The 24658-nt window shown below is 37.8% G+C and overlaps 2 protein-coding genes across 5 annotated transcripts in view; one reads left to right on the forward strand and one right to left on the reverse strand.

The window, feature by feature from the left end:
* Positions 7701 to 17619, reverse strand: ENY2 (enhancer of yellow 2 homolog (Drosophila)). 3 transcript variants are annotated; one of them, XM_005655342.3, is made up of 6 exons: positions 17460 to 17619; positions 16018 to 16094; positions 12120 to 12190; positions 10740 to 10814; positions 10625 to 10649; positions 7704 to 7963 (listed from the first exon to the last, which is right to left on the reverse strand). In XM_005655342.3, exons 1-6 carry the CDS (start codon positions 17463 to 17465, stop codon positions 7951 to 7953), a joined length of 267 nt encoding a protein of 88 aa, XP_005655399.1. In that variant the 5' UTR covers positions 17466 to 17619; the 3' UTR covers positions 7704 to 7950. The 3 variants fall into 3 exon arrangements, with proteins under 3 accessions (NP_001230383.1, NP_001230382.1, XP_005655399.1); NM_001243454.1 differs by lacking the exon at positions 10625 to 10649 and having other exon boundaries at positions 7701 to 7963; positions 17532 to 17606; NM_001243453.1 differs by lacking the exon at positions 10625 to 10649 and having other exon boundaries at positions 7701 to 7963; positions 17460 to 17606.
* The window catches only part of NUDCD1 (NudC domain containing 1), a 116229-nt gene continuing 109356 nt past the window's right edge, over positions 17786 to 24658 (forward strand). Inside the window, exon 1 of one of the 2 annotated variants that reach the window (XM_021089013.1) lies at positions 17786 to 18041. In XM_021089013.1, coding sequence (XP_020944672.1) covers positions 17924 to 18041 — 118 coding nt within the window. In that variant the 5' untranslated portion in view covers positions 17786 to 17923. Of the gene's footprint in view, positions 18042 to 18318; positions 18593 to 24658 lie in introns of those variants that run through there. The other variant, XM_021089014.1, reaches the window with a different exon arrangement.

Raw genomic sequence — 24658 nt, forward strand, 5'->3', positions numbered from 1 at the left:
TATCAATTTCTTTAAAAAGAGAAACCTATGGACACCTAGAAACTATTTCAGAAGTTACTTCTGAAGTTACTTCTATCTTTTTTCTTTTTTTTAAATATTTTTTAAAATTTTCCCACTGTACAGCAAGGGGTTCAGGTTATCCTTACATGTATACATTACAATTACATTTTTCCCCCACCCTTTCTTCTGTTGCAACATGGGTATCTAGACATAGTTCTCAATGCTATTCAGCAGGATCTCCTTGTAAATCTATTCTAAATTGTGTCTGATAAGCCCAAGCTCCCGATCCCTTCCACTCCCTCCCGCTCCCATCAGGCAGCCACAAGTCTCTTCTCCAAGTCCATGATTTTCTTTTCTGAGGAGATGTTCATTTGTGCTGGATATTAGATTCCAGTTATAAGTGATATGACATGGTATTTGTCTTTGTCTTTCTGGCTCATTTCACTCAGTATGAGATTCTCTAGTTCCATCCATGTTGCTGCAAATGGCATTGTGTCATTCTTTTTTATGGCTGAGTAGTATTCCATTGTGTATGAAGTTACTTCTATCTTGATGGTATTAAAGCTGGACTATAGAACTGTAAACCTTTTCTTTCTGATATAAATTCTATCAAAGATTTTGTCCTAGCTTATGATCTTTGATCTTAGGACCAAATTTTATTACAGTTAAACTCAAAAAGCCTTTGAGAATTCTGGTATTCTTTAAGACAAGTCTTTTTTGGACTTGTAAAGTGAGGTAAAGAAGCTTTAGCTCCATTTGCGTATATATGTGGAGTTAAAGATACACACACACACACACACACCCCTTAACCAATCAAGAGTTTTGGTACTTGTACCCATTAAAACAAAGCTTTTAAATTGGTGGAAAGTTCAATATATGAATATATCCTGTTGAACACCACCCCAAAATTTAATGTTCTTGTGCAAGTAGTAGGTAACTTGAATAAACATTTACACTATTTTTAAAAAAGACATGAAGCTTACCTGTAATTGCAATTCATTGCTTACTTTTGTGTTAATAAAAAGGAATACTATGCGTTTATTTTGAATTGTTTTATAATTATATTTTATGATAGTTTCCTGTGTAATTCTAAGAATTTTAATTTGTGCATTTAAATATATTATTCTGAGAGAGAATTCATAGGTTTCACTTTACTGCTAGAGTAATGCTAAGAGTTAAGAACCCTTGATTTAGGGAGAGAGTCCAAATGGATAAAAGATTAAGTCACATGAATGGGATTTGAGGAACTCTTAACTGTTCGGGGTCTAGCAGAGGAGAAGTTAGCAAACAAGACTGAAAGACGGCGGGGGGGGGGGAAGTTGGATAGTTTTGTAGCACAGAAATCAAGGGAAGAAGGTGTCTAAGGAAGGAGAGTGGCCACTTGTTAAAATGCTGACAAGAGTTTGGTGAAAGTGACATCTCTCTTGACCTTGACGTGAATAGTTTCATTGGAATGTAATTTCCATGAATGAATTAGTGGCAAGTGAAGAAGTGGAGATCATAGCTTCAGAAATGAAGCCTTCCTTGCATTGAATGGGAGCAGAGAAATGGGGTGGTCCCTTGAGAGAAATCTGTGATCAAGACATGGTTTTTATAAAAGAGGGGAGCTACTGCATTAAGTGATTATGCTGCTAGGGCTGATGCAATAAAAGGAGAAACTTATGATAGAAGAGAGGGGGGAACAACTGCAGGAGGGCAATCATTGAGAAAGAGAGAAGCACAGAGCACAGGTAGAGGAAAGGCTGGACCTGTGAGTCCAGATTCGGGAAGAGTGGTAGGTTTGGTGATGGGGTAATGCTGGGTTCTTGAGTGATTGCAGCTGTTCCTTAATAAAACATGAGGCGATGTTAATGCAGGAGAGGAGTGTGAAATAGGCATTTCAGGGGAGTGGGAACATGTATATACCAGAGTTGTCGGGCAGTGAACAGTGTTCATTGAGATTTGTGGTTATTACTTTTCAAAATTTTACTTTGAAAAATTTCAATCGTATCTGAAATAAACACCTACATCTTCTATTCTGAGGTTCTCATTTTCTATATTTCTTTCTCTCTCCATATTTAATATATGCATTCTTATTGATGAACCATTTGAGAGTTAGTTACAATGTGACAATTCACCCCTAAATCACCATGGAACAAGGTAAGTCTTCTTGAGTACAAACAGTAACACGCAGGACTTTTAGCAGGGATACCACCGTGCATGTTTAAAATTCTCCAGCTGGAGTTCCCGTCATGGCGCAGTGGTTAACGAATCCGACTAGGAACCATGAGGTTGTGGGTTCGGTCCCTGCCCTTGCTCAGTGGGTTAACGATCCGGCATTGCCATGAGCTGTGGTGTAGGTTGCAGACGTGGCTCGGATCCCGCGTTGCTGTGGCTCTGGCGTAGGCCAGTGGCTACAGCTCCGATTCGACCCCTAGCCTGGGAACCTCCATATGCTGCAGGAGCGGCCCAAAGAAATAGCAAAAAGACAAAATAAAAAAATAAATAAATAAAAAATAAAATAAAATAAAATTCTCCAGTTGTCCTAATAATGTTTTCAATAGTTGTGTTTTGTTTGTTTGTTTATTTAAACATTGCTTTAATTGCTGTCTCTTCATTCTCTTTTAACAAAGAACATTTCCTCACCTTTCTTTCCTTTTTTCCTTTTTTTTTTCAGTCTTTCATCCTTTCTTGACATTAACATTTTTTGAAAAATTCATGCCAGTTTTTGATTATGTTGTTATTTTAGAATGGGACTTACAGAAGGGTTGTGTGATTTTCCTCAACAAAGTTCAGGTGGTCAGGTGCGTGCAGCAAGGAAGCTCTCAGGGTAATTAGGTTTAAGCAGGACTGTGTGTAATTAGAATAAAAGAAGAGAGAAGAGTGATTATAAGGGAGTTTGACTGATAAACCAAAATCTAAGTAGATAGTGAAGGGAGTGATGGATAATAATGAGAAAGGCATCGTTGATTGACTGGTGGTCTCTACAAAGTCTCTATGAAGTGAAAGAATTATATTAGGAACAAAGGAAATGCAGCTGATCAGTGAAATCATCTGTGCTTTTTCATGAACTAGGTCTGCTGAAGCCCTGATGTTTACGGATGAGTAAAATATGGGAGATGGATTCCATACACAAACTGCTTTATGAGCTCCATTACTAGGAGAAAATTAAACTATATATATAAGGACTTGTAAAGTCCTTTACTGTAACTTTGACTTTCTGTCACTCCTCCTAAGAGGAGTGCCCATAATTCTCATACTTGATTATATTCCCGTTATCCATCAGAAAGGAGATGTGTTGTTGATCGGCAACTGTCATGTAGAACATTTAAGTAATCAGTGAAGTCTGTAAGCACAAATAATGATAGAACTAAGAGGCCCAGAGCCCTCACTTACATACTGTATCAGCCAAACTGAATACTCCCCGAATTACACTGTGTGTATCGCTACCAGAATCACCCACACATTGCACAGGCTGTGGTTTAATGGACTTCTTTATTTCGACTACTCTACTTTTTGCCTCTAACCCCATCAAAGCCCAACTTTGATATAAGTAGCTGTTTAAAAAAGATAAACAGCTCAAAGCTGTGCCCTTCACAAATAATTTTAGAATATAAAGGTGTTCAGTAACTGAAAGGTATTTATTATCACTTAATTCTGGTGATCCCAGGCACAGAGCCAAAGCATTTATGGATGTGGTATGTACCAGCTCCTTACTCAAAACTATTTTATGAGCAACATTGCACCATGAGTGCAGATTCTATCTGCCTTCATTCACTGGCTTTCTCCACCACTGTCATTATAAGCCACTGTTCATTGGATGATCACAGGGTATGGCAGTATATAATGTTCTATATACATATATATAAAGTGACATAGTATGAAAAAGCAAAATAAAACTATTATTCCCTTTTAAAAGGCTTTCTGAGAGAGGAGCATAATGACAGGGAAAATAGAAACTGGAAATAATTTTATTTATTAAGAACTTACATACTGTTCTTTTTTGATAAAATAGCTTAAATAGAATTATTTCAGTTGTATATGCTATTTAAATCAACTTGCTGCCTGAATTACTAAATTGGTTTCAGAAAATGATACCAGTAAAATAATATCTACATTATTATTATTCCAGTAAAATAATATCTCACTATAGCTTCATCTTAATTTTTACCAGAAGCACATTCTGAGGCCCTCAAGTTAAGTTTTAATTCAATTACACTTCCATCTTGAAAAAGCTGGCCTAAATTGCAGCTGGGTCCTGTTGAAATGATTAACACATTTCAGTGAGGCCCAGAGAAAATAAAAAACACAGGCTTCAAGTGCCCCCTGGTGGCTGACAAGCAGAATAACCAAATATAATTCAAAGGCTGGAATAGTTTTTCTCTATTGCCATTTATTCATTCAATTAAAAGGTTTCAAGAATATACTCTGTGAATTCCAAACCTTGAAAGAAATATATACTGTTAAGCACTGACTAAAATGTAAGTGGGATACAGTTTGTATCATAGTAAAATGAGAGTAAAAAGATAATTTCAACTCTCCCTAAGTGCTATTACAGTGAGTTTTTTTCTATTTTGATCAAGTTATGTTGGTCTTTATTTTTGTAATTATTTTCATGGTAGTTAATATTTATTTAGAAATTCCTCAAAAATAAAAACAGCTATTTTCCACGCAAGTGTAATTCATGTATCTAAATAAATCTAGAAAACAGTAAATAATTACCTATTTCTAGTTTTTCCTAGGAGTGACATGAATCCATATTTCTTTTTCTCATTATCCAGATTGTTTTTTGTAATTATCCAACTAATAATGTGTAGTTTTAAAAATTGTTTTCATTCTTTCCAGATCAGAATTATCAGATTTATTAAGCAGATGAGGAAACTGAGGCAGCCTTACCTGATAATTCAGTTTAATGAGACTACAACTCGAACTGTCTGATTTCACCTGTTACTTTCCTTGGTAGATTCATCCAATGACTCTTGCTTGGTTTCTAATGGTAAATATGAGGGGGTTTATGAAGTCACTGAGTAACATGAGATAGCCATTTACAGGAAGGGTTAAAACACACACACACACACACACTGAATCACTTCTAACATCACCTACTGAGCAGCTGTCACAGTTCTCTAGAGTGGGAATGGAGTCTTTTTTCAAGTTATGAAATGGCCCATATCCAATTACCAATCCCCAGCATCACCCAGGCCTGGCTTGGCACTGCTCAACCAAATGATACACTTGTAATACCAGAGCAAAGTGATTACATAAATAATTTAGTTGGGTCTTCTTTAAGCCTATACAAGAGGCGCTTATAGTAATCCTAATTAGTATTTTACTCACCAGTGCAGTCATGTAACAGTAATCTCCTACTGAATTTCCAACATTGAGCAGAAAAGGGTGCAAGATTTTTGAAGAATGTATTCCTAGTTTACATAAATCAATGATGTGAGTCAAGGTATACACAAAGTTGATTTATTTGAAAGATATCAATGGTTCTAGGTGCAAACTGTAAGATAATTTCTAAGATGTCAAAAAAACCTAGAGGCGGTGGGGGAGTTTTCGGCATTATCATTTTAATGCTATGTTCTTTAGTATTTTGAATTGCTGTTATTTTTTATTGTTATTTTTTGTTCCATTACAAAATTTTTTGTAACTTACTTTCCATTTCCTTGTATTTGCTTTTGAGCTATTAAAATAGTCTATGAGCAATTTTTGGTTTGCTTTCACATACAGTAATGAAATAAGAACGACTTGTTTTAAACATTTTTTATATACCATTTGAGATTGTTTCCTTTTTGATAATTGGTAGTAGAATGATGAATATGGCTATCATTACTTTGTATCATTGCTTTATGAGATGAAGTGAACAAAAAACTCTTTGGGGTAATTTCATGATTTTGTGTGTGCCTTGGACTCAAAATTTACATAACTAAGTACAGTTGGTTCAGTGACTACACTTAAAATGTAAATTCATCAGAAGGTTTTATCCCTAGAATATGAACCAAAAATTAACAAAGGCTTTCCTCAGCTACACTCAATTGTAAACTTCTCTGCTCCAACAATGTTCAATAGTTCATTCATATATTCATTCCCTCATCCATTCATCCACAAATAAGTTTCATACGAAATAAAAATCAAAGCCAGGTTTCCTCCCCTCCAGAAGATGCAGGCTAAAGTTGGAAAACCACTGAGTTGAAATTACACACAGGTGCTTCTTAAAGAAAAACAGTAGTGGGGAATCTAAACAAGAAACATCAGAATATTTCAGCAACAACTCAGGCTGGATTCTGAAGGGCAAGTGGGAATGAGGTAGGTAGAATGCGTTCTAGGTTGATGGATTTTCAAATTATTTAGAGATGAAAGAACTCTGGGGGACTCTTTAGACAAATCAGAGAAATTAGTGAATGGCAGATCAAGAAGTGTCTAGGTGCTATGGCTGAACTTGAATTTTACCCTGCAAACTAGGAAGTCATTGAGAAATTTCAAGTAGGAGAATAAAATGATCAGGCTTGAATTTTGGTAAGGTCACTTAGGCAATAATGTGGAAGATATACTGGAGGAGGCATGGGGCAACTGGAGCAAGGAAATACTAAAAGCCTACTGCACTAATCTGGACTTCAACTAAGAGGGCAGGGAATGAGCAACACACAGCCTTGCTACACTCAAACTGGCCTTGATCAGCAGCATAAGCATGTTTGAGAAGCTTGTCTGAAATACAGAATTTTGTGCCATATCCCTTACCTTTAGAATCATTATTTTAACAAGTTCCTTGGGTAATCTGTATATCTGGGAGGCACCACTCAGAGAATAGAAACACAGTAAGGGAAGTTACTGGAGGAAACAGAAAAATCACTCTTAGGTGTGGTCAGTTTGAGGTGTTTATGGAACATTCAAGGAGTCTGATCCGTAGCAGTTGAGTATATGGATCTGGAGGCTGGGCTGGAGATGCAGTTTATCATTTGTCAACCTGTTAGTGTTTGAAGCCATGGTCCGACCCAAGTTTCCTGGGATTTGCCCAGGAAATTTTATCAGGCAGAGGGCCCAGAGGGGGCACTAAGAAACACCATTATTTAAAGTTCCATACAGCAAAAGTTATCCACAAGAAATAGGAGGAGCTTCCAGTGGTAGGTATAAACAACGTGAGGAGTGGGAAGAGTTCCAAGTGGCAGGATGGTCAACATTCTCCTTTTCCAGTAGAGGTCACGTAAGAATAGACAAAAGTCCATGGATTTGGCAATCTTGATGTCAGAGTAAAGCTATGGGCGGAGATTATTTCCCATTAAGTTCTTTCTTGACCTTAGTATGTGGGGATGCAATTTAGTTTCTGCTTTCAAAGTTCAGATGAGTATGTGAAAGGAGCTTGGTATGGAGCCAGTTTGCAAATGTTCTCTCTTCCAATAAGATGGTAAATTCTTTGAGGAATAAGGAAGGCACATAAAGATGAGTAAGACCCAGTCCTAACCTCAGCATTAATAACAAATAAGATATCTGTAGTACAAGATGGGACATATATTATAAAATATTATAGGGATTCAAGAGGCATACACTACATCCAAACAATCAGAAGACGCTGTTTACTTCTCAGTTGTTAGTACAGATATTTGCTTACTTAACATTTACATATTTAACACTTAAACTATATTAATTGCTGACTTTTTCTCTCAACAAATCTGATGAATTATTAATAAAGTCCCATTTATTCCAAAACCCAAGGAAACTTCAAACTCATTCATGAGATATTTATTAAAATAACACATTTAGGGAAAAAAATCAATACAATGTATACATCATTACTGAAAACTGTATACCATCATACAAAAAAGGATTTTATTTGGGGAAATTGATTCCTAATTTATGGCAAGTTTTACTTTCAGAAATAAAACCACAAAACGACACAATCTAATTCAATCTTAAAGGCTGGCATGCTGAGCAAGGAATGTTCTTATTCTTTGTAGGAGCTCCTTCTTTACACTGTCAGGTACCAGGGCTGAAACATAAAAATAAAAATATAAGAGTAAGAAAATTCCAATTAATATGTTAATTTGAGTTTTGATGCTGTATTCAGGATTACCAACCAAATAATCGTATAAGTAACCCTCATGCTTCAATTAAAAAAAAAAGATATCTAAAAAAGTAAGATTTGCAATGCATTATTTGAATGAGCGAATACCTAAAAATACATTGCATGTGGGAAAATTCTTTAAACTAGGAGTTGAAAAGGCCTCTTTTAAGCAGAGGCTGTAAAAGATTGATAAATGTGATTCAAATGCAATAAGAACTTAATAAGCTTTGTCAAAATCATCACCATAGACAAAAAATTAAAACTAAGAAAACAATCTTAAAAAAACAGGCTAATCTTTCTACTATATAATTTGTTCAACTTGATATGAAAAAGATCAGCAGGCTTACAGAAAAATGAACAAAAGGAGATGAAAAGAGAAGCACATAGTTCCTGAATGTAAGAGGAGTTTAACCTCATTCACATAGCATGTTTTACCAATCAGACTGGCTAAAATCCAAAGGTCCATAATATATGTATTGCCAAGACTGAGGGAAAACTGGCACTCTCATATTAGTGGTGGGAGAATAAACTGATACAACATTTTAGGAAGGTAATTTGGCAATACTGTATTGAAATAAATAGATATACTGTCTTGAATCACTGAATCAGCAAAGATGCAAAAGCTTCAACAGTAGTTTTACATATATATATAAAAAATATAATTACATATATATATTGTTTTGTTTTGTCTTTTTAAGGCTGCCCCTGGGGCATATGGAGGTTCCCAGGCTAGGGGTTGAATCGAAGCAGCAGCTGCCAGCCTATGCCAGCCACAGCCACACCAGATCCAAGCCACTTCTGAGACCTACACCACAGCTCACAGCCACAACAGATCCTTAACCCACTAGTATCCATGAGGATGTGGTGCCAGTGATCGAACTCATGCCCTCATGGATAGTAGCCCGTTTCATTACCGCTGAGCCACAATGGAACTCCAGTAGTTATATGTTATAATTTTAAAAATTTTGAATCATGTGAATGTATTATCTATTCAGAATATTAAAACTAAAATGGGAGAAAAAACTCTGCTCTTTGAAATCTAAACTATTATTAAATGTCAATAAATAAATTACACTATTTTTACCTTTTTGGCTACTAATAAAATGACAGTAGGGAAGTAACTTAAAATAAACTTCTAATGTTATTTGTAATCAGAGGAAATGAAAACTTCAGATTTAGTTTAATGTTTCTACAAAAAAATTCCGCAAATAAGTACAGAAATCAAATAAGACAGATATTTCTCTATCAATTTAGTTTAAGCTGGCCTAGAAAGACATAAATAATTAAAGTCCACTGGAAATGTGATTAATGCGTACATAAAATATACCTTTAATCAAAATTATGGTGACAGAACAGATCTGTTGCTTTGGAGTTACGGATGGTGTGTGACTAGGACTAGATTGAGGGGAGTCTTTTTTTAGCATGGTAGTTACATGAATCTATGTATATGTATAAAGTTCAAAGAACTGACACTAAAAAAGGGTCAATTTTACTGTATGTTAATTTAAAAAATAAATACGTCTCGATAATAAAACAAAGACTACAAACAAAAGATTTATTTTTACTGCTCTTTCCTTATTTTGCTCACTCTCTAGCAGGGGAGCTATGACGGATTGAAATGTCCAACACAAGCATTAAAAGAGAAGCAGAGGATATTTTCTATCCTGTATAACCAGTTCTGAAATGTTAATAGATTAAATAAGCATAAATAACGGAAGAAACATAGAAAAAGGAATTATAGAAATTTGTTTTAAAATACAAATCCATGGGGGTGGAGGTGGGGGTAGGGGTGGGGGGCAATAAATACTGTTCCCCCACCCCTCCTGTCCTGAGACATGACTGACCAAAAAAGTCATGTTGTTTAGCTGGAAACATCCCTTTTAACGAGATGGATGTAAAGGACCATGGATGCTGTAGCTCCTTCCCAGCTGGTAGCAGTTCAGGGAATTTGTATTCCCTTGTAATAATTTTAAAGTTATTTACTTGTACACCTAAATTCTTTTTACTATTTCTGTATGAGGAAAAACTTATGGGTCAGCTAATTTACCTGCTTCCACTTATAACTACAACCCCCGCCCCACTTCCTCAAAATAAATGAAAATAATCTAGTTATACCTAATAATATGATGTAATTCCTGACTTAATGGTCATTATATATCATCAGTATTAATAAACTATTTTCTTTCTTTCAAAGGCATTAAAGGGAGAAATTAAGAAAGAGTTGAAGTGTTGGTCTTATATATGAATTTTCCTGACCGTGAAGTTTCCGAGCTATCGAATTCTTAATCAGACATTCAAGAAGATAGTTTTGTTTATTTTTAATAAGGAAAAGGAGAGAGCAATGACTTAGGCGCTGGAGGAACACTTTTAATTATTAAATATTAGGCTAAAGTATATAAACCCTAGCTTCAGGTAATACTTGCCTCTAGAAAATCCTGTATTTTAAAAATTATCTGTAATCATTTTACAATTGTATACTGTTTTAAGAATGAGAAAACATTTTACACCTCTTTGTTTCTCAAAACCATGCAAGAAAGTTGGCAAGGCAACTATAACTCTTCCTAACGATGACATGCAAGCACCCACCTAATTTTGGAAAGAGTGTTTTTCCCTGTAAAAAAGAAGAAAAGCTGAACTAGTAGGGGGGAAAAAAAATCATGTCTTAGCACAAGTTTCCTTTCACACAATTTGTATTCCTTACCTCTGCCTTTTGGTGTGATTTCAGCCACCAAGTCATCAACAGTAACGTGTTCTAGTCCTTTTTCTTTAATTACCTCTTATGCAAAAGCAAAAAACAAATCATATCATTTAAAATCATTATCTGTAAGAAAGATTTTCATAGAGGAAGGGTTAAGATCATGTTTTTAAAGTACAGACTGGTCTTTAAAAAAAAAAAAAAAGAGGAAACTTCTTTTTTTCTTTTCTAATGGAGATTTAATTCAACCTTAAACACAGTACGTATTTGCCAGATCAAAAACAAAACATTGCAACACTCAGAATGAATCTGAACTATAAATTCAATCTAGTATTTGTAAAAAGCTGGAAACCTGCAACTGCACAGATGTATTTCATGATAAACATACTAGCTCTTGAATGTATGGAAAGGAATAAGCTATTATTTGAGTCTTACTTGTTATTTTACAGCCCAAGATTAAAATATAGAACAATTCCTTAGCTCCTTTCTCTTCTCTAGGCTGGGCTGAAAGAAAGAGAAGGCGGAAAGCAGCTAACACTGGACCCCTACTACTTGCTGGGTGATTTGCATCATTTAATATTCACAATAATCTAATGGGCTGGGCATTTTTCCCACTTCAGAGGTAAGACAAGTGGGGCTCAAAGATTAAATAACTCACTTCCACATGACCTGAAATCCAGCTTCGGTCTTACCAGTGAAGGGCTGTATGACCTCAAAGTCTATGCTTTTACTAAGTTGCCACGTTGACTTCTTAGGGTTAATGGGATCAATAGTCTCTTATCATTTGTAGAAACCATTACAATACAATGAGAATCCATTCTAAATATCCAGAATTCCATTATACCAAAAGCTAAGCCAGAAAGGAAGGAGGCTCATCTTAGTGACACATGTAATCTATCTAGTGGCATTGTCATCAATACTCAGCAATTTAACAACTTCTACAAGTTTAAAAATAGGTGTAACTCTCTAAGAGATTTTATACATGAATTTTTCAAAAATAACTGCTAGAAATAGGAGATATAACTCCTATAAGTCTGCCAATCATAAAGTGCTCAATGTGCTACATTAAGACACACTAGGAGTAATTCATGTTTCACTGAACAGGCACACTGAAAAAGATGGGACTCCATATTCCATGTCGGACAAAAATCTTGCCTCACTTTTTAAAAACAGAAACACAAAGTTTCTAAAAATTAAAGAATAGGTCTACACATTATCACTGAGAAGAAGCAATGATCACCACAAGATTCAATTTTCTACTTGTTTAAAATTATGCTCAAGCACTCAATATACCTTAAAATATTGACTATAATTCTTCTAGTGAATTCCAAACCAACACAGTTGAGAGCAATGGAATTAGCTTAGCTTCTAAATGAAACTGATTACCTTTACAGTGTGCCTTCAACTGATCCTTCCAGCCACATTCAATTAATTTAGCTCTCAGCAACTCTTTGAGGCTGTTGAAAAAAAAGTGTTTCCAAATTAAACTACAAGGGCGCACAATATCTTAGATTGGAATGTTTGTAGCAAAGGTTCAACTGTTCAATTAACAATCTCCTACCTTCCAGTCACAAAACTTTAACTATGGACTAATCTTGGTTCTATCACTAAAAAGTTCTTTGATCTTAGTGCAAGTCATTTAAACTCTGGGCCTCATTTTTGTCATCAGTAAAATTCAATGAAGTGGATGGGATATAACACTTCTTACAACTGCAAAAGGGTATTAGTTGAGTTTGAAGCAGATGCATTTTTGAAACCCTCCAACTCCAAAATCCATTCTTTAACTACAAATTTTTACCCTTTATTATCTTATTTATTATCTTACTGCCCCATAATATCTCTCTCTCTCTAATCTCAGAGAGGTCCCCCTCCCTTTTCCCCATTAACCTTCTAAATTATATATTAACTATGGTTAATATGTAATTTCATTAACTTCTATAATAATTTCATTAGTTCCAAGAATTTCATTAATTCTAAGACTGCTTTTTCCCACATTTTAACAACTCGGTAACTGGTATGCCTTATCATAATTTTATTGGCAGTATTTTCTTTATTGTTACTGGTGAAAAAAAAATAATGGTATGTATTACTGCTAATGGCACCATGGATGCAATAAAATATTTTATCCCTTTGCCATACCAACCTCTACAAAAGCTCAATCTTCAACCTAAATCATCTCATTTCTCAGCTTAAACATATCAATTCCTGAACCAAACCACTTCAGTATTCCTAATGTCCACTATGTGACATTTCCATCTTGATGTTTAATGAAGTCTTTTATTCTTAATAGAGTCAAACCAAACTCTTACTTCTCTTCCTCTTCCACCTTAAACTGCTCTTCCTCTTCCACCTTAAGCTGCTCTAATCAGAATGGCAACTCCTTTATTCTACATCCTCAGGCTCTTAGAAACCCTGGCAGCATCCTTCATTAAGTAATTTTGATAACACTAACATCCAATCCATAAGCACATCCCACTGATTCCAGTTTTAAAATATATACCTGAATCCAGATTTTTTTTCACTGCCTATGACATCACTACCTACTTCAAGCCACCATCTTCTTTTGACTGGATTGTTGCCAAAGCCTCCTAACTTGTCCCCCTGCTTCTTCCCCTGTACACTGCCTTCTCCTTACACTGCTCAAAACCCTCCAGTGGCTTCCCAATTTACTCAGAACAAAATTCCAAGTCTTTACTACAACCTAAGTGACCATCCATGGCCTGCCAATCTCCAGCTATGCCTCTAACTTTATCATTTCTGTCCCTCACCCAACTGACTCAGTCTCATTAGTTTCCCTGGGTTCCTCAAAATGCCAGGACAGGAACTTCAGAACTACTCCCCCTACCCCCCCATATCCTTCTGACCTCTTATTAGTGAAGCTTTTTTTTTTCTCTTTTCTCTATCTAACATAACACCCCTGATTATTCTTTGCTTTATTTTTCCTATAGAACTCATCACCATCTGATACATTACACATTTATTTCCTGTCTCCTCCCATTAGAATATAAGCTGAATAAAAGAGAACTGACTATATCTCCAGCACCTTAGACAGGATGTGGCATATGGTAGAAACTCAGTAACTTTAGGCTGCCTGAATGAAAATACAGATAAAAAAACAATTAATACATAATCCCCTATGCCCATTATTGGCAATACTGTGCTCTCAGCTTCCCAAGGCACTGTTCTAGAGGCTTTCTTCTTCCTCTTCCTCATACCAAGGGTTGCTGATTTTACTTTAAAAAAAATTCTAAGTTCTCCCTTCCATTTTTACTGTTTTTTTACTTTTAACCTGGTAGCATCTTCTGCAATCTATCTCTGGCCCTTTGAGTCCATCTTCCATATTGCCAAAATAACATTCCTGAAGTGCAAATGTGACCTACTCAGGCCCTTTCTTAAAAGATTTTAATGACTCTCACCACCCAAGGATAAAGTCAACAAGAGATATTTTTGCTAATACAACACATATTTTCCCAGTGTTTCTTTGACTATAAAAACACAAGTGTGGAGCAGGGCTCCAGCAATGGAAATGCGTCCTAGGCAAGGCTGTGTCATGAACAGCCTACTACCTAGATATGATGGTAATTAAGCTAGGTCCTTTGCTGAAACCACTAGGAGAAAGGTAGTCTCAGCTGGAGGGATGTAAATTTTGAACTGCTAATTTCTTCCACTTTGTGGGTAGCGACTTCTCAAGAATAGGGCTAACAAGGAGGAAAGCAGAGTTGAGAGAGGAAATGACACTCCTGGCAACAATTTTTGAGTGCCTGGATCCACTGATGCCTAGAGCACTTTTAGGCACTAAACTTTTAGTTACAGGATCTTGTTTGTTTTGGCCGCCATGTGGAAGTTCTTGGTTCAGGATCAAACTTGCATCACAGCAGCAACCCAAGCTGCTCAGTGACAATGTCAGATCCTTAATCTGCAGCTCCTACATAAGCTAACATACTTCCATTGATTGAGCCATTTATAGAGTTCAGTTTATCATTTTCTTTTCTTTTCTTTTTTGTTTTTTTTTTTGGGTCTTTTTGCCTTTTCTAGGGCCGCTCCCACGGCATATGGAGGTTCCCAGGCTAGGGGTCGAATCACAGCTGTAGCCACCAGTCTACGGCAGAGCCACAGCAGCGCAGGATCCAAGCTGCATCTGCGACCTACATGACAGCTCACGTCAACGCTGGATCCTTAACCCACTGAGCAAGGCCAGGGATCAAACCTGCAACCTCATGGTTCCTAGTCGGATTCGTTAACCACTGCGCCACCACGGGAACTCCAAGTTTATAATTTTCCATGGAAAGATTTCTGATGATACAAAAGCCACACTCCTGTCTACTGTCTTTCACATTTTAATTGTGCAGTTCCCCAGAATATGATCATATTGTAACATATCTCTCTGACTGCATATTTGGTTCCATCTGCCTAGACCATCCTCTCTCCTTTGCTGGGTTGGGGAACTGCTAATGCTTCTCTTCCAGTTGCAGTACCATACCTACTCTGCTCTGAGACCTTTAATGATCACCTTAATCCCCAGGTAGAGCTGAAAGATCCATCTTGTTCCTTAATATATATTTCTCTCATTTTATACAATTTATCACCCTGCTCCTGGAAGCCTTTTTTGATTCCTTAGCCCCTCCACTGTAGTGCCAAACATTCTTCAAATATTTACTGGGCCAATTATGCACTAGGCATGATACTCAGTATACAGTAGTATTCTGCTGTCAAGGAACTCAGATTACACTGGAGGATAAATACAAACAAAGTAGGTGATTACAAGATAAGGTGATTAATTGCTAAGACAGAACAAGGTATTTGGGAGATAACAGATTCCTAAAAGAGATGATATTTAAATTAAGGCCTGATGATGAGCAAGAATTAGTTAAAGATGGGGGAAGAAAGAAGAATGTTTCAGAGAGCAGGAAGAGTATATGCTCTCTGAGGTTAAGAGAGCTGGTTACTGAAACTGGTTTCATCATGTTGTTTCCCTCTTAAAAACCAGGTAACATCGGATCTGCATTTGTAGTTATTTGGGCACATAGTTTTCTTCTCCGTTAGACTGCACATTTTTGGAGAGTCATTTATTATTCATCTTTCTACATTTTTACTTCCAAGACTTGCAATATTGAACAGATCTAACCACTTTTTATAGATATTAGGAATTCAAGCTTTTGATAATCTCAATTTTCTGTAATTATTTCCACTGACATCAGTTTTGTTACTTGATATTTAGATTCTTAAAACATAACTGTAATTTAAAGATGTTAAATGTAATTTATTAACACAATCTATTACTTACCGTTCTCTTTCTCCAGTTTCTATCAACTTTTGGTTAATCGCTGCTCTCATCTGCGCATCTTTGTTCATCTTGCTAACCTGAACATCAACATGTATTTTCAGATACAGAACACTTACAAAGCATTTTCTTCTAAATCCTCTAGGTAAGCACCTCAATATGTTTAACAGTGTCTGTCACCTGAAGGGGTGATAAATTTTGATGTGTTCACAGTATCATTATTCTTAATATTATTTACTGCATCCCAAGCAGTCATAATCATGAACTTTAGAATTTTCTTCCCCATATACCCTTTATTAACGAGTCTTTGGACAATAACAGTTATTGTAACATCTACTAAACAGTTGTGTGCCTGTCACTGACTTAAGGCACTGAGTTTTTAACTCATTTAATTCCCAGATCATATTCTTTTATGTAAGTACTATTAACATAATTTGTATTTTACAGATGAGGAAACTGAGGCACGAGGATAAAAAAGTGAAGGCAAGACTTGAACTCAGGTACTGTGACCCCAGAGGTCCCCAGACCATAATTGATTGCTAATCACTTTGGCACCTTAACTGCATGCAAAAGTTTGGCTATAATACCCCAATATCGATAAAAGATTAAGCACAATTGGTGAAAAACGAAATTTCCCGGTAAGGCTCCTAAGTGCTTTACTTCGCTTTTCACTATAATGTACCCAGAATTATAACTGCCAAACTAACAGTAAGTATATGTGTATTCTTTACCAAAGCTTGCCGGTTGGGATAAGGAGAAAACAAATTTCAAACTAATTCCTAACTTAGAAAATTCTCAATTTTCAGAAAAACAGACAACCAAAACGGTGTAGAAAGGAGAGGAAGATTGGGTTGTACAACTTGGAATAAGCTAACGTTACTCCGCTCATCTGTCACTAACTTTAGACTACTTTTGTTGTCTCCCATCTCGTTGCTCATATGAAACTCAGACTGGTAGTGAGTTTTCAGTTATTATTTTTTTTAATGGAACAGGAGAAAGGAGAGGTTGAGAACGTAGTAAGAAATGTTCGCTTTTGACGTTGGAGGGCAACATTTTCAAAGTAATACTAAGATCTAGTCAGTACCAGTCCTAGGATATTGAACTTGATCTTGCCTTGGCCCCTAAAATACGGATAGTGACCTTGGCCAAGTCAGTTCTTAAAGGCCTCAGTTTTCTCACTGGTAAAACAAGGGCGCTAGGGGATCCCTCCCAGTTCAGACATTCTTTGGGAAAATAGAATAGGGCGGAGACAGCGGGAGAGGCGGGAGGGGAGGAGCCAGAAAACAAAGCGAGGACTGGCTTCAGGCCAACTCCGGTAGCACGCCCTGTCGGAGAGCCCTACAGGCCCGCGAGCGCGGGTCGGGGAAGCTAACGAAAGACAGCACATCGAAAGGAGCCTGGGCTGGGCCCGGGTCCCGGCCCTGAGGACCACGGGCATAGCTCACCACCATCACCGCGGGCGAGGGCCGTCCCTTCCCAGCGACGAAATGACCCTTGCGCTGACGACCGTTACCTACCACACTCTTCGGCTGCCCGGACCTAGACCCTCAGTAGCTCGGGCACCTAAGCACACAGAAAGCTAGCACACGCATTTCCGGGGCGGGGTCTCGCCACCCTGCCTATAATGTGAGAATTTAACCAGCGCGGGCCGCCTCCTGGTTGCTCAGTCCTCTGGGTAAGAGAGTCCAGATCCTGCTTTCGCACGGGCATTAAGCGCCTAGAAAACTACATATCCCAGCATGCAACAGAGCCAACTTTCTCGTGGATACTACATTTCCCAGAAGGCACGCTACGCCGCAGTGTTTTCTGGGATGGGAACCACGCCGCCAGCCAGCCTCGGTGCTACGAGGGGAGCGCGGATCTTTCAACAAGAGCTTTATTAATTCTCACGCTAGCACCTCGCAAGGCGATGGATGTGGCCGCTAATTGCTCCCTGCGGGTGAAGAGACCTCTGTTGGATCCCCGCTTCGAGGGTTACAAGCTCTCGCTCGAGCCGCTGCCCTGTTACCAGCTGGAACTTGACGCAGGTGGGACGAGGCGGTGCCCCCTCGCACTCTGTTCTTTTCCCCCTTCGGCTGCCATTGGCCCGACTCTTCCCGCATTTTCTTCCTTGCTGGCTGTGGCTAGCCAGGGGACCGTGGCCTTCTTCGTGGCCTGCTGGGCTGGGGTGGACCCCGGGTGGCTGCCTGTGGAAAATGAAAGCCCATCCCCGAACCCTGAAGGAGCCGCCTTTGATTGGCTCCTCCGGTGGGACCCTGCGCCGCCCCTTGGCTTCGCTTCCCAGGGCTCCGAGGTCCGCGGGTGATGCCTAGGTTCCGCTTGCCTGTCGGTCCTGGTGTGGCCCTTGCTGCGGGGAAAGCTCAGGACAGGCTTTCCTCCTGGAGCATCCTCTGTAAACCGGTGCGTTGAGAAGCCACGCCTCTTTGGAGGATCCTCTGCTCCTGTTTTTTCTGGCCGAGACCCAATTCTTAGAAGAGAAACTCTATTATACTTAGGAGCATTTTCACTTACTTATGGGCCATCAGACTAAGGACTCTCACGTACATTACATCTGGAGAAAATTTCGAAGAAAAGTTGGGTTAGTACCTACACTCCTGCTACTTGTTTTGTTTATCTGTAGCTGGCGGGAATATTCAGCCTTGCTTTTACAACGTAATGGATGGCAATTTTTGTTAGTGATAACCCCAAAATTGCATTTTTAATACACAGTCTTGCTGATTTTGATGTATATTGTCAGTGGATCACACTTGGAGAAATAACCTAGAGTTAATAGATTTTTTTAGCATCAAACAAGTCTATTCATTTACTATATATTAAGAAACCTCTTTTGAGAGCTTGTTTTATGTAACATGCTGATACTATCAAGATGAGTATAGCACAGTCGATAACATAAAAATGCTGTCTACTTAGGAAGAAAAGTGTAAGCAGATAATTATAGGACAGTATGGTAAGGCATTGATAGGGATATGTATAAAACATAATGATAGTGTTTCACTATCTTTCCCAGACCAGCCTGGGACATCTGGGGAAGCTTCCTGGAGAAGGTGATATCTAAGTTGAGCTTTAAAGGATAGGTAGGAGTTAATCAGGGTCAGAGAATGATCTTGATATTTCTTTTCATTCCCTTTCTCCCACTCCATTTAAGTAAATGATACCACCATGTTTTGCATTAAAAAAATCACCGCAAAACTCCGTGGCTCAAAACAATAAGCAGTTGTTATTGCTCATAAGGTCAACTAGGTGGTTTTAGTCATGAATGGACACCCTTCTCATATATTTGGGGGTTCTCTAGGCTGTTTTAGGATGATTGTGGATGTTCTCTGCTTGGCTTTCCTCCAAGTGGTGTCTCATCCTTCATCAGGCTGGCACAGGCTTATCCCAAGAGACCAGAAGCAGTGCCCAAGAGCTTTGTAAAGCTCTGCTTGCAGTATGTTCGCTGTTGTCTCATTGGCCAAAGCAAGTCTTATAATCCAGCCTAGAGTCAGTATGGGAAGCTCAAACCGAAGGGCATAATAGATCCAGGGAAGCATAAAAAATTGGGACTGCTAGTTCAGGTGGACGTAGTTGCTCATGCTGGAGTCATCCTTTGGTGTATTTCTTCTCTTTTATCTCCTATTCGGTTTTTCAGCAAATCCAGTCAACTCAAAATCTTAACTTCTCTATGCCTCTTCCCTTGTTCAAATTGTTCTTTCTTACCGGAGCTGTAATACCTTCCTGACTAGGCTTCCTGCCTTTGATTTTGGGCTCCTTCATTCTGTTCTCTGAAGGATAGTACTTAAATCATAATTTTTGATTCTTCATTCATTTCATATGTGTTTCCTCCACTAGGCTGTGAGCTCCATGCTTACAGTGGTGTTTTTTTGTTTTGTTTTTTAAAACCACTCACTGCCGTAGTGCTTGGCATAGTGAGTAGTTAGTAGATTGAGTGGAGAAGAGAAGTTGTTTGAGGTCATTTCATTCCTGGGGAAGTGTGAGCAAAGGGAAGAAATTAGGTCATGTGCAGGGCATTATTGCAATGTTATATTTCCAGAGCAAAAAAGTCTTCTGGGAAAGTGAGAGAACTTAGATAGGTAAGGGCACTTTTTGTCTTTTGGACTTTATCCTTTAAGTCAGTGTTTCCCAGACTTTTCCAAGGACCATTACAATAAAAAATAAAGCTCAGCTGTCATAGATTTGCCAACTTTTTAAGTTACTAAGTGGAGATGGTTCTTAAAAAAAATATGCACTCACCCATCCTTTGATAAACAGAAGGATATTTTAACACCAAAAAAGCAAAATCTCACAATGAAAAGTTCTCTAAATTAAATACATTAACTTCATGAGAAACTAAGTTGTTCTTTTTCTCCCCTCTTTTCACCATTGTTGGTCTTAGAGTCTGTTTGGGATGCACAATCGGAGGTGATAAAGTGCCACTTAGGATTTTAACTATAGAAGGGAAATGACAGATTTGGGGATTGAATAGTTTGCTCCAAGGCTCTATGGAGATGAGGGGAATGGAGACAAAGGGATCAGTTTGGAAGCTTTGTAATAGTTAACATGAGGGGCTTTTGTTTAATTTCTTGAGGGTGATGAAGAAGAACAGGTTAATTCTTTTAATTCTTTTTTTTATTTTTAAAAAAATTAAAACTCATTTCTAGAGATATTGTGAGGTATGATTGAGCTGCTCCTTCTCATAGTTTGATATCTTTTATAACCAACCCAAGGAGTTCATATTAATTCAACAAACTGTTGGCGGACACCTGTATGATGCTTTGCATTTGGGGCGTGTGAATGAAGCTGTGGTGTCTGGTCTCAAATTGAAGCAGTGAGTTTTATTCTCGCCCTAAATATTGTTTTAGAATCTCCTCTGCTGCATAAGCAGTAAATGTCACTTTGTCTTTTTCCATTCCAAAGAACTAAGCAAAAAAACTCATATAAAATTTTAATGCCCTTTGACCCAACAATTCCATTTCATTTTTTTCCCTAGACTCTTCGTTCAGTAAATGTATTTTCCTCCTATGTTTCACCTAGCTAACTCATACCCCATTATTTGATCTTGGTTTACATATTACTTAGTGTTTCCTTTCTTGACTGTATAGTTAGAGTCTATACTACAGAATCTGTACAAATTAGAATCTGTACTTTTCCATAGTACCTGGTTCTTCATAGACTTTATGACACTTTGTAGCACTTGGTGTGTCTGTTTTCTCTGCTAAGACTATTCTGTAATGAGGGTCCTGTACCCTTCTCTTTTTCAAAGGTTCATCTCTGGGGCTGGAGCCTGACTGATGACTAAATTTACATCACCTACAGCATTGAACAGCTTTGTTGAGATATAATGGACAAAAATCTATACATATTTAAGTGTAGAATTTGACAGGTTTTCACATGTACATATACACTCATGAAGTTGTCACCATAATCAAGGTGAAAAACTTAGCTATCATCCTTAAACGTTCCCTTGTGCCTATCTCTAACTGATTCTGATGATGGAGCAGCTGGAGGAAGGACCTTGGTTCTGGATTTTTTGAAGAAAGAATTCAGCAAAGAGGCCAAGATTGTTAAATAGAGACAGCATTTATTAGACGCAAAGTATGTGTGGAAGAGCACACGGGTGAACTTGAAGTGAGTTAAGCACAGTAGGGGCTGCTTAGGTTGCTTACGTGGGGGCAGTTTTCTGAGTTATCTCTGGCTAGTCATCTTACTTGTTTGTAAAGCAGTTGCAGCTGCTTAGCCTGAGACGCATCTGTAAACTAGTTTCAGCTGCTCAGCCCGGTGCCTACCTCCTAGCTTATAACCAGCCCCGTGTTCCTCCCCTCCCCCTTTCAATCCTTAAACAACTGCTGATCTTTTTGTCACTGTAGATTTGTTTATATTTTCAGGAGTTTTATATACCTAGAATTATACAGTGTATACTGACTTATCTGGCATCTTTTACTTAGCATAATTGTTTTGAATTTATCCTTGTTGTAAGAGAGAGGGGTATTGACATCTCTGGCTATAATTGTGGATGTTTCTGTTTTTCCTTGCAGTTTTATCAGTTTTTGTTTTGTATATTTTGAAGTTCTTTTATGTTGTATAAACATTATTATTTTGCCCTCTTGATAAATTGACCACTTTATCATTATAAAATAATCTTCTTTATATCCTGGGTGTGATAGTCTTTGTTCTGAATTCTGTTGTCTGATATTAAGATAGTCACTGCAGCTTTGGTTTTCTTTTGTTTTTTTGCTGGGTTTTTTTTTGCCTTTTCTAGGGCCACTCCCACAGCATATGGAGGTTCCCAGGCTAGGGGTCGAATCAGAGCTGTTGCCGCTGGCCTACACCAGAGCCACAGCAATGCCAGATCCAAGCTGCCTCTGCGACCTACACCACAGCTTACGGCAACACCGGATCCTTAACCCACAGAGCAAGGCCAGGTATCGAACCCGCAACCTCATGGTTCCTAGTTGGATTCATTAACCACTGAGCCACGATGGGAACTCCAAAGCTTTGTTTTGATTGTTATCTTTAACTTATTATGTGATATATTCATATGATATACTTCTTCATGTGTAGTGTAAGAACCTTACAAAAGTATAGTTTTGCTATTCTATTTCTCTCCTTTATGCTATTATTGCCTATTTGCTTTTACATAATACATTGTTGTTATTTTTGTTTAAGTTAATTTTCTTTTAAAGACATGTAAATGATAGGGAAAAAATCTTATATATTTACTGCTGTAGTTGCCATTTCTCATGCTACTCATTTATGTAGATCCTTATTTTTAATCTGTAAATTTTCCTTCTGCCTGAAAAACTTTTAATAATTGTTATAGTATGGACCTTACAGTGATGAAATATTTCAGCTTTTGTATGTCTGAAAACATGCTTATTTTGCCTTGATTTTTTTAAAGACATTTTTGCCACGTGCAGGATTCTAGGTTGACAGTTTTTTCTTTCAGTTCTTTAAGGATGTTACCCTGTCTTCTTACTTGTATTGTTTTTGATGAGAGATCATATGTTATCCTGTCTTTGTTCTTTTGTACATAACATCTCCTTTTTCTCTGACTGCTTATAAGATTTTTCTCTTTCATATTGGTTTAGTGTGGTTTGAATATGTTGTGTTACTGTGATTTTCCTCATGATTCTTGTGCTTGGTATATTTGTTCTACCTCTAGGTCCATGGATGTATAGTTTTCTTCAAGTTTGGAATGGTTTTAGCCATTATTTCTTCCAGTTATTTTTTAAATATGTATTTATTTTAAATTTTCTACTTTGAGGAATTCAGTTACTCGTTTTTAGATTACTGGACCTTAACCCCAGTTCATTAGTGCTCTTTGCATTTTTTTTTTTTTGTCTTTTTGCTATTTCTTGGGCCGCTCCCACGGCATATGGAGGTTCCCAGGCTAGGGGTCTAATCGGAGCTGTAGTCACAGGCCTATGCCAGAGCCACAGCAACGTGGGATCCGAGCCGCGTCTGCAACCTACACCACAGCTCACGGCAACGCCGGATCGTTAACCCACTGAGCAAGGGCAGGGACCGAACCCGCAACCTCATGGTTCCTAGTCGGATTCGTTAACCACTGAGCCACGACGGGAACTCCTGCGTTTTTTTAAAAGTGTTTTATGTTGGATAGTTTCTATTTTCATGCCTTTAATTTCATTAATTTTTTTCTTTTACAATGTCTATTCTGTCCATATTTTTCATCTTATAAATAAATTTCATCTTATAATTTTCATTTCTAGCAGTTTGATTTAAATTTTAACATCTTTCATGTCTCTGGTTATCATTTTGCACATTTGGAATGTACTTTAATAAATATTTTTCTGTTCTGTTCTGCTAATTATAGCTTCTGTTTCAGTTACATGTTGGCTTCTCCTCATTATGGGTTTTATTTCCTGTCTTCTTTGCATGCCTGGTAATCTTTAATTGGATGCCAGAAGTTATGAATTTTACCCTATCGGGTATAAGACATTTTTGTATTCTTAAAAATTTTAAACTCTGTTCTGGGATTTGATTGAGTTACTTGGAAACAGATTAATTCCACTGGGTCTTGCTTTTATGATTTTTTTTTTTTTTAGGCTGGTCTGGGGCAGTACTCACCTAGGGCTAATTATTCCCCACTACTGAGACAAGACTTTTTTGTGTACCTTACCTATGAATAAGGGTTTTTCTCTGGTCTGCCCGGTGGGAACAGTCACAGCTTGTGTGAGTACCCAATACTGACCTCTAATCCTTTCAGATGGTTCTTTCCCTGGCCTGGGGTAGTTTCCTCCAACGTATGCCATTAGTTCTCTGCTGCATTTTAGCGAGGTGCTTTGTAGCTCTCTGGAGTTCTCTCACCATGGCTCTCTCCTCTCTGGTACTCTGTCTGATGAACTCTAGCTGCTTTAGTCTCTCCAGACTTTCAGCTCAGATTCCTCAACCCAGGGAGATGGCCAGGTACTGCCTCACTTTGCTCTTTGTACTGTGAGTTGGAACCTAAGCACTAGGCTAGGGCAGTAGTAGAGCTCACCTCATTTGTTTCTCTTTTAAGAATCACTATCCTTTGTTGCCTTTTGTCTTATGTCTTGATAATTACTGTTTAGTTTTGTCCAGTTTATTTTATTTTGCCTTACTGGTTGATTCTGAGGGAAGGATAAAATCTGTTGACTATTATTCTATATTGACTGCTTAATACATA

Source organism: Sus scrofa, chromosome 4 (assembly GCF_000003025.6).
Source record: "Sus scrofa isolate TJ Tabasco breed Duroc chromosome 4, Sscrofa11.1, whole genome shotgun sequence".
NCBI lineage: Eukaryota > Metazoa > Chordata > Mammalia > Artiodactyla > Suidae > Sus > Sus scrofa.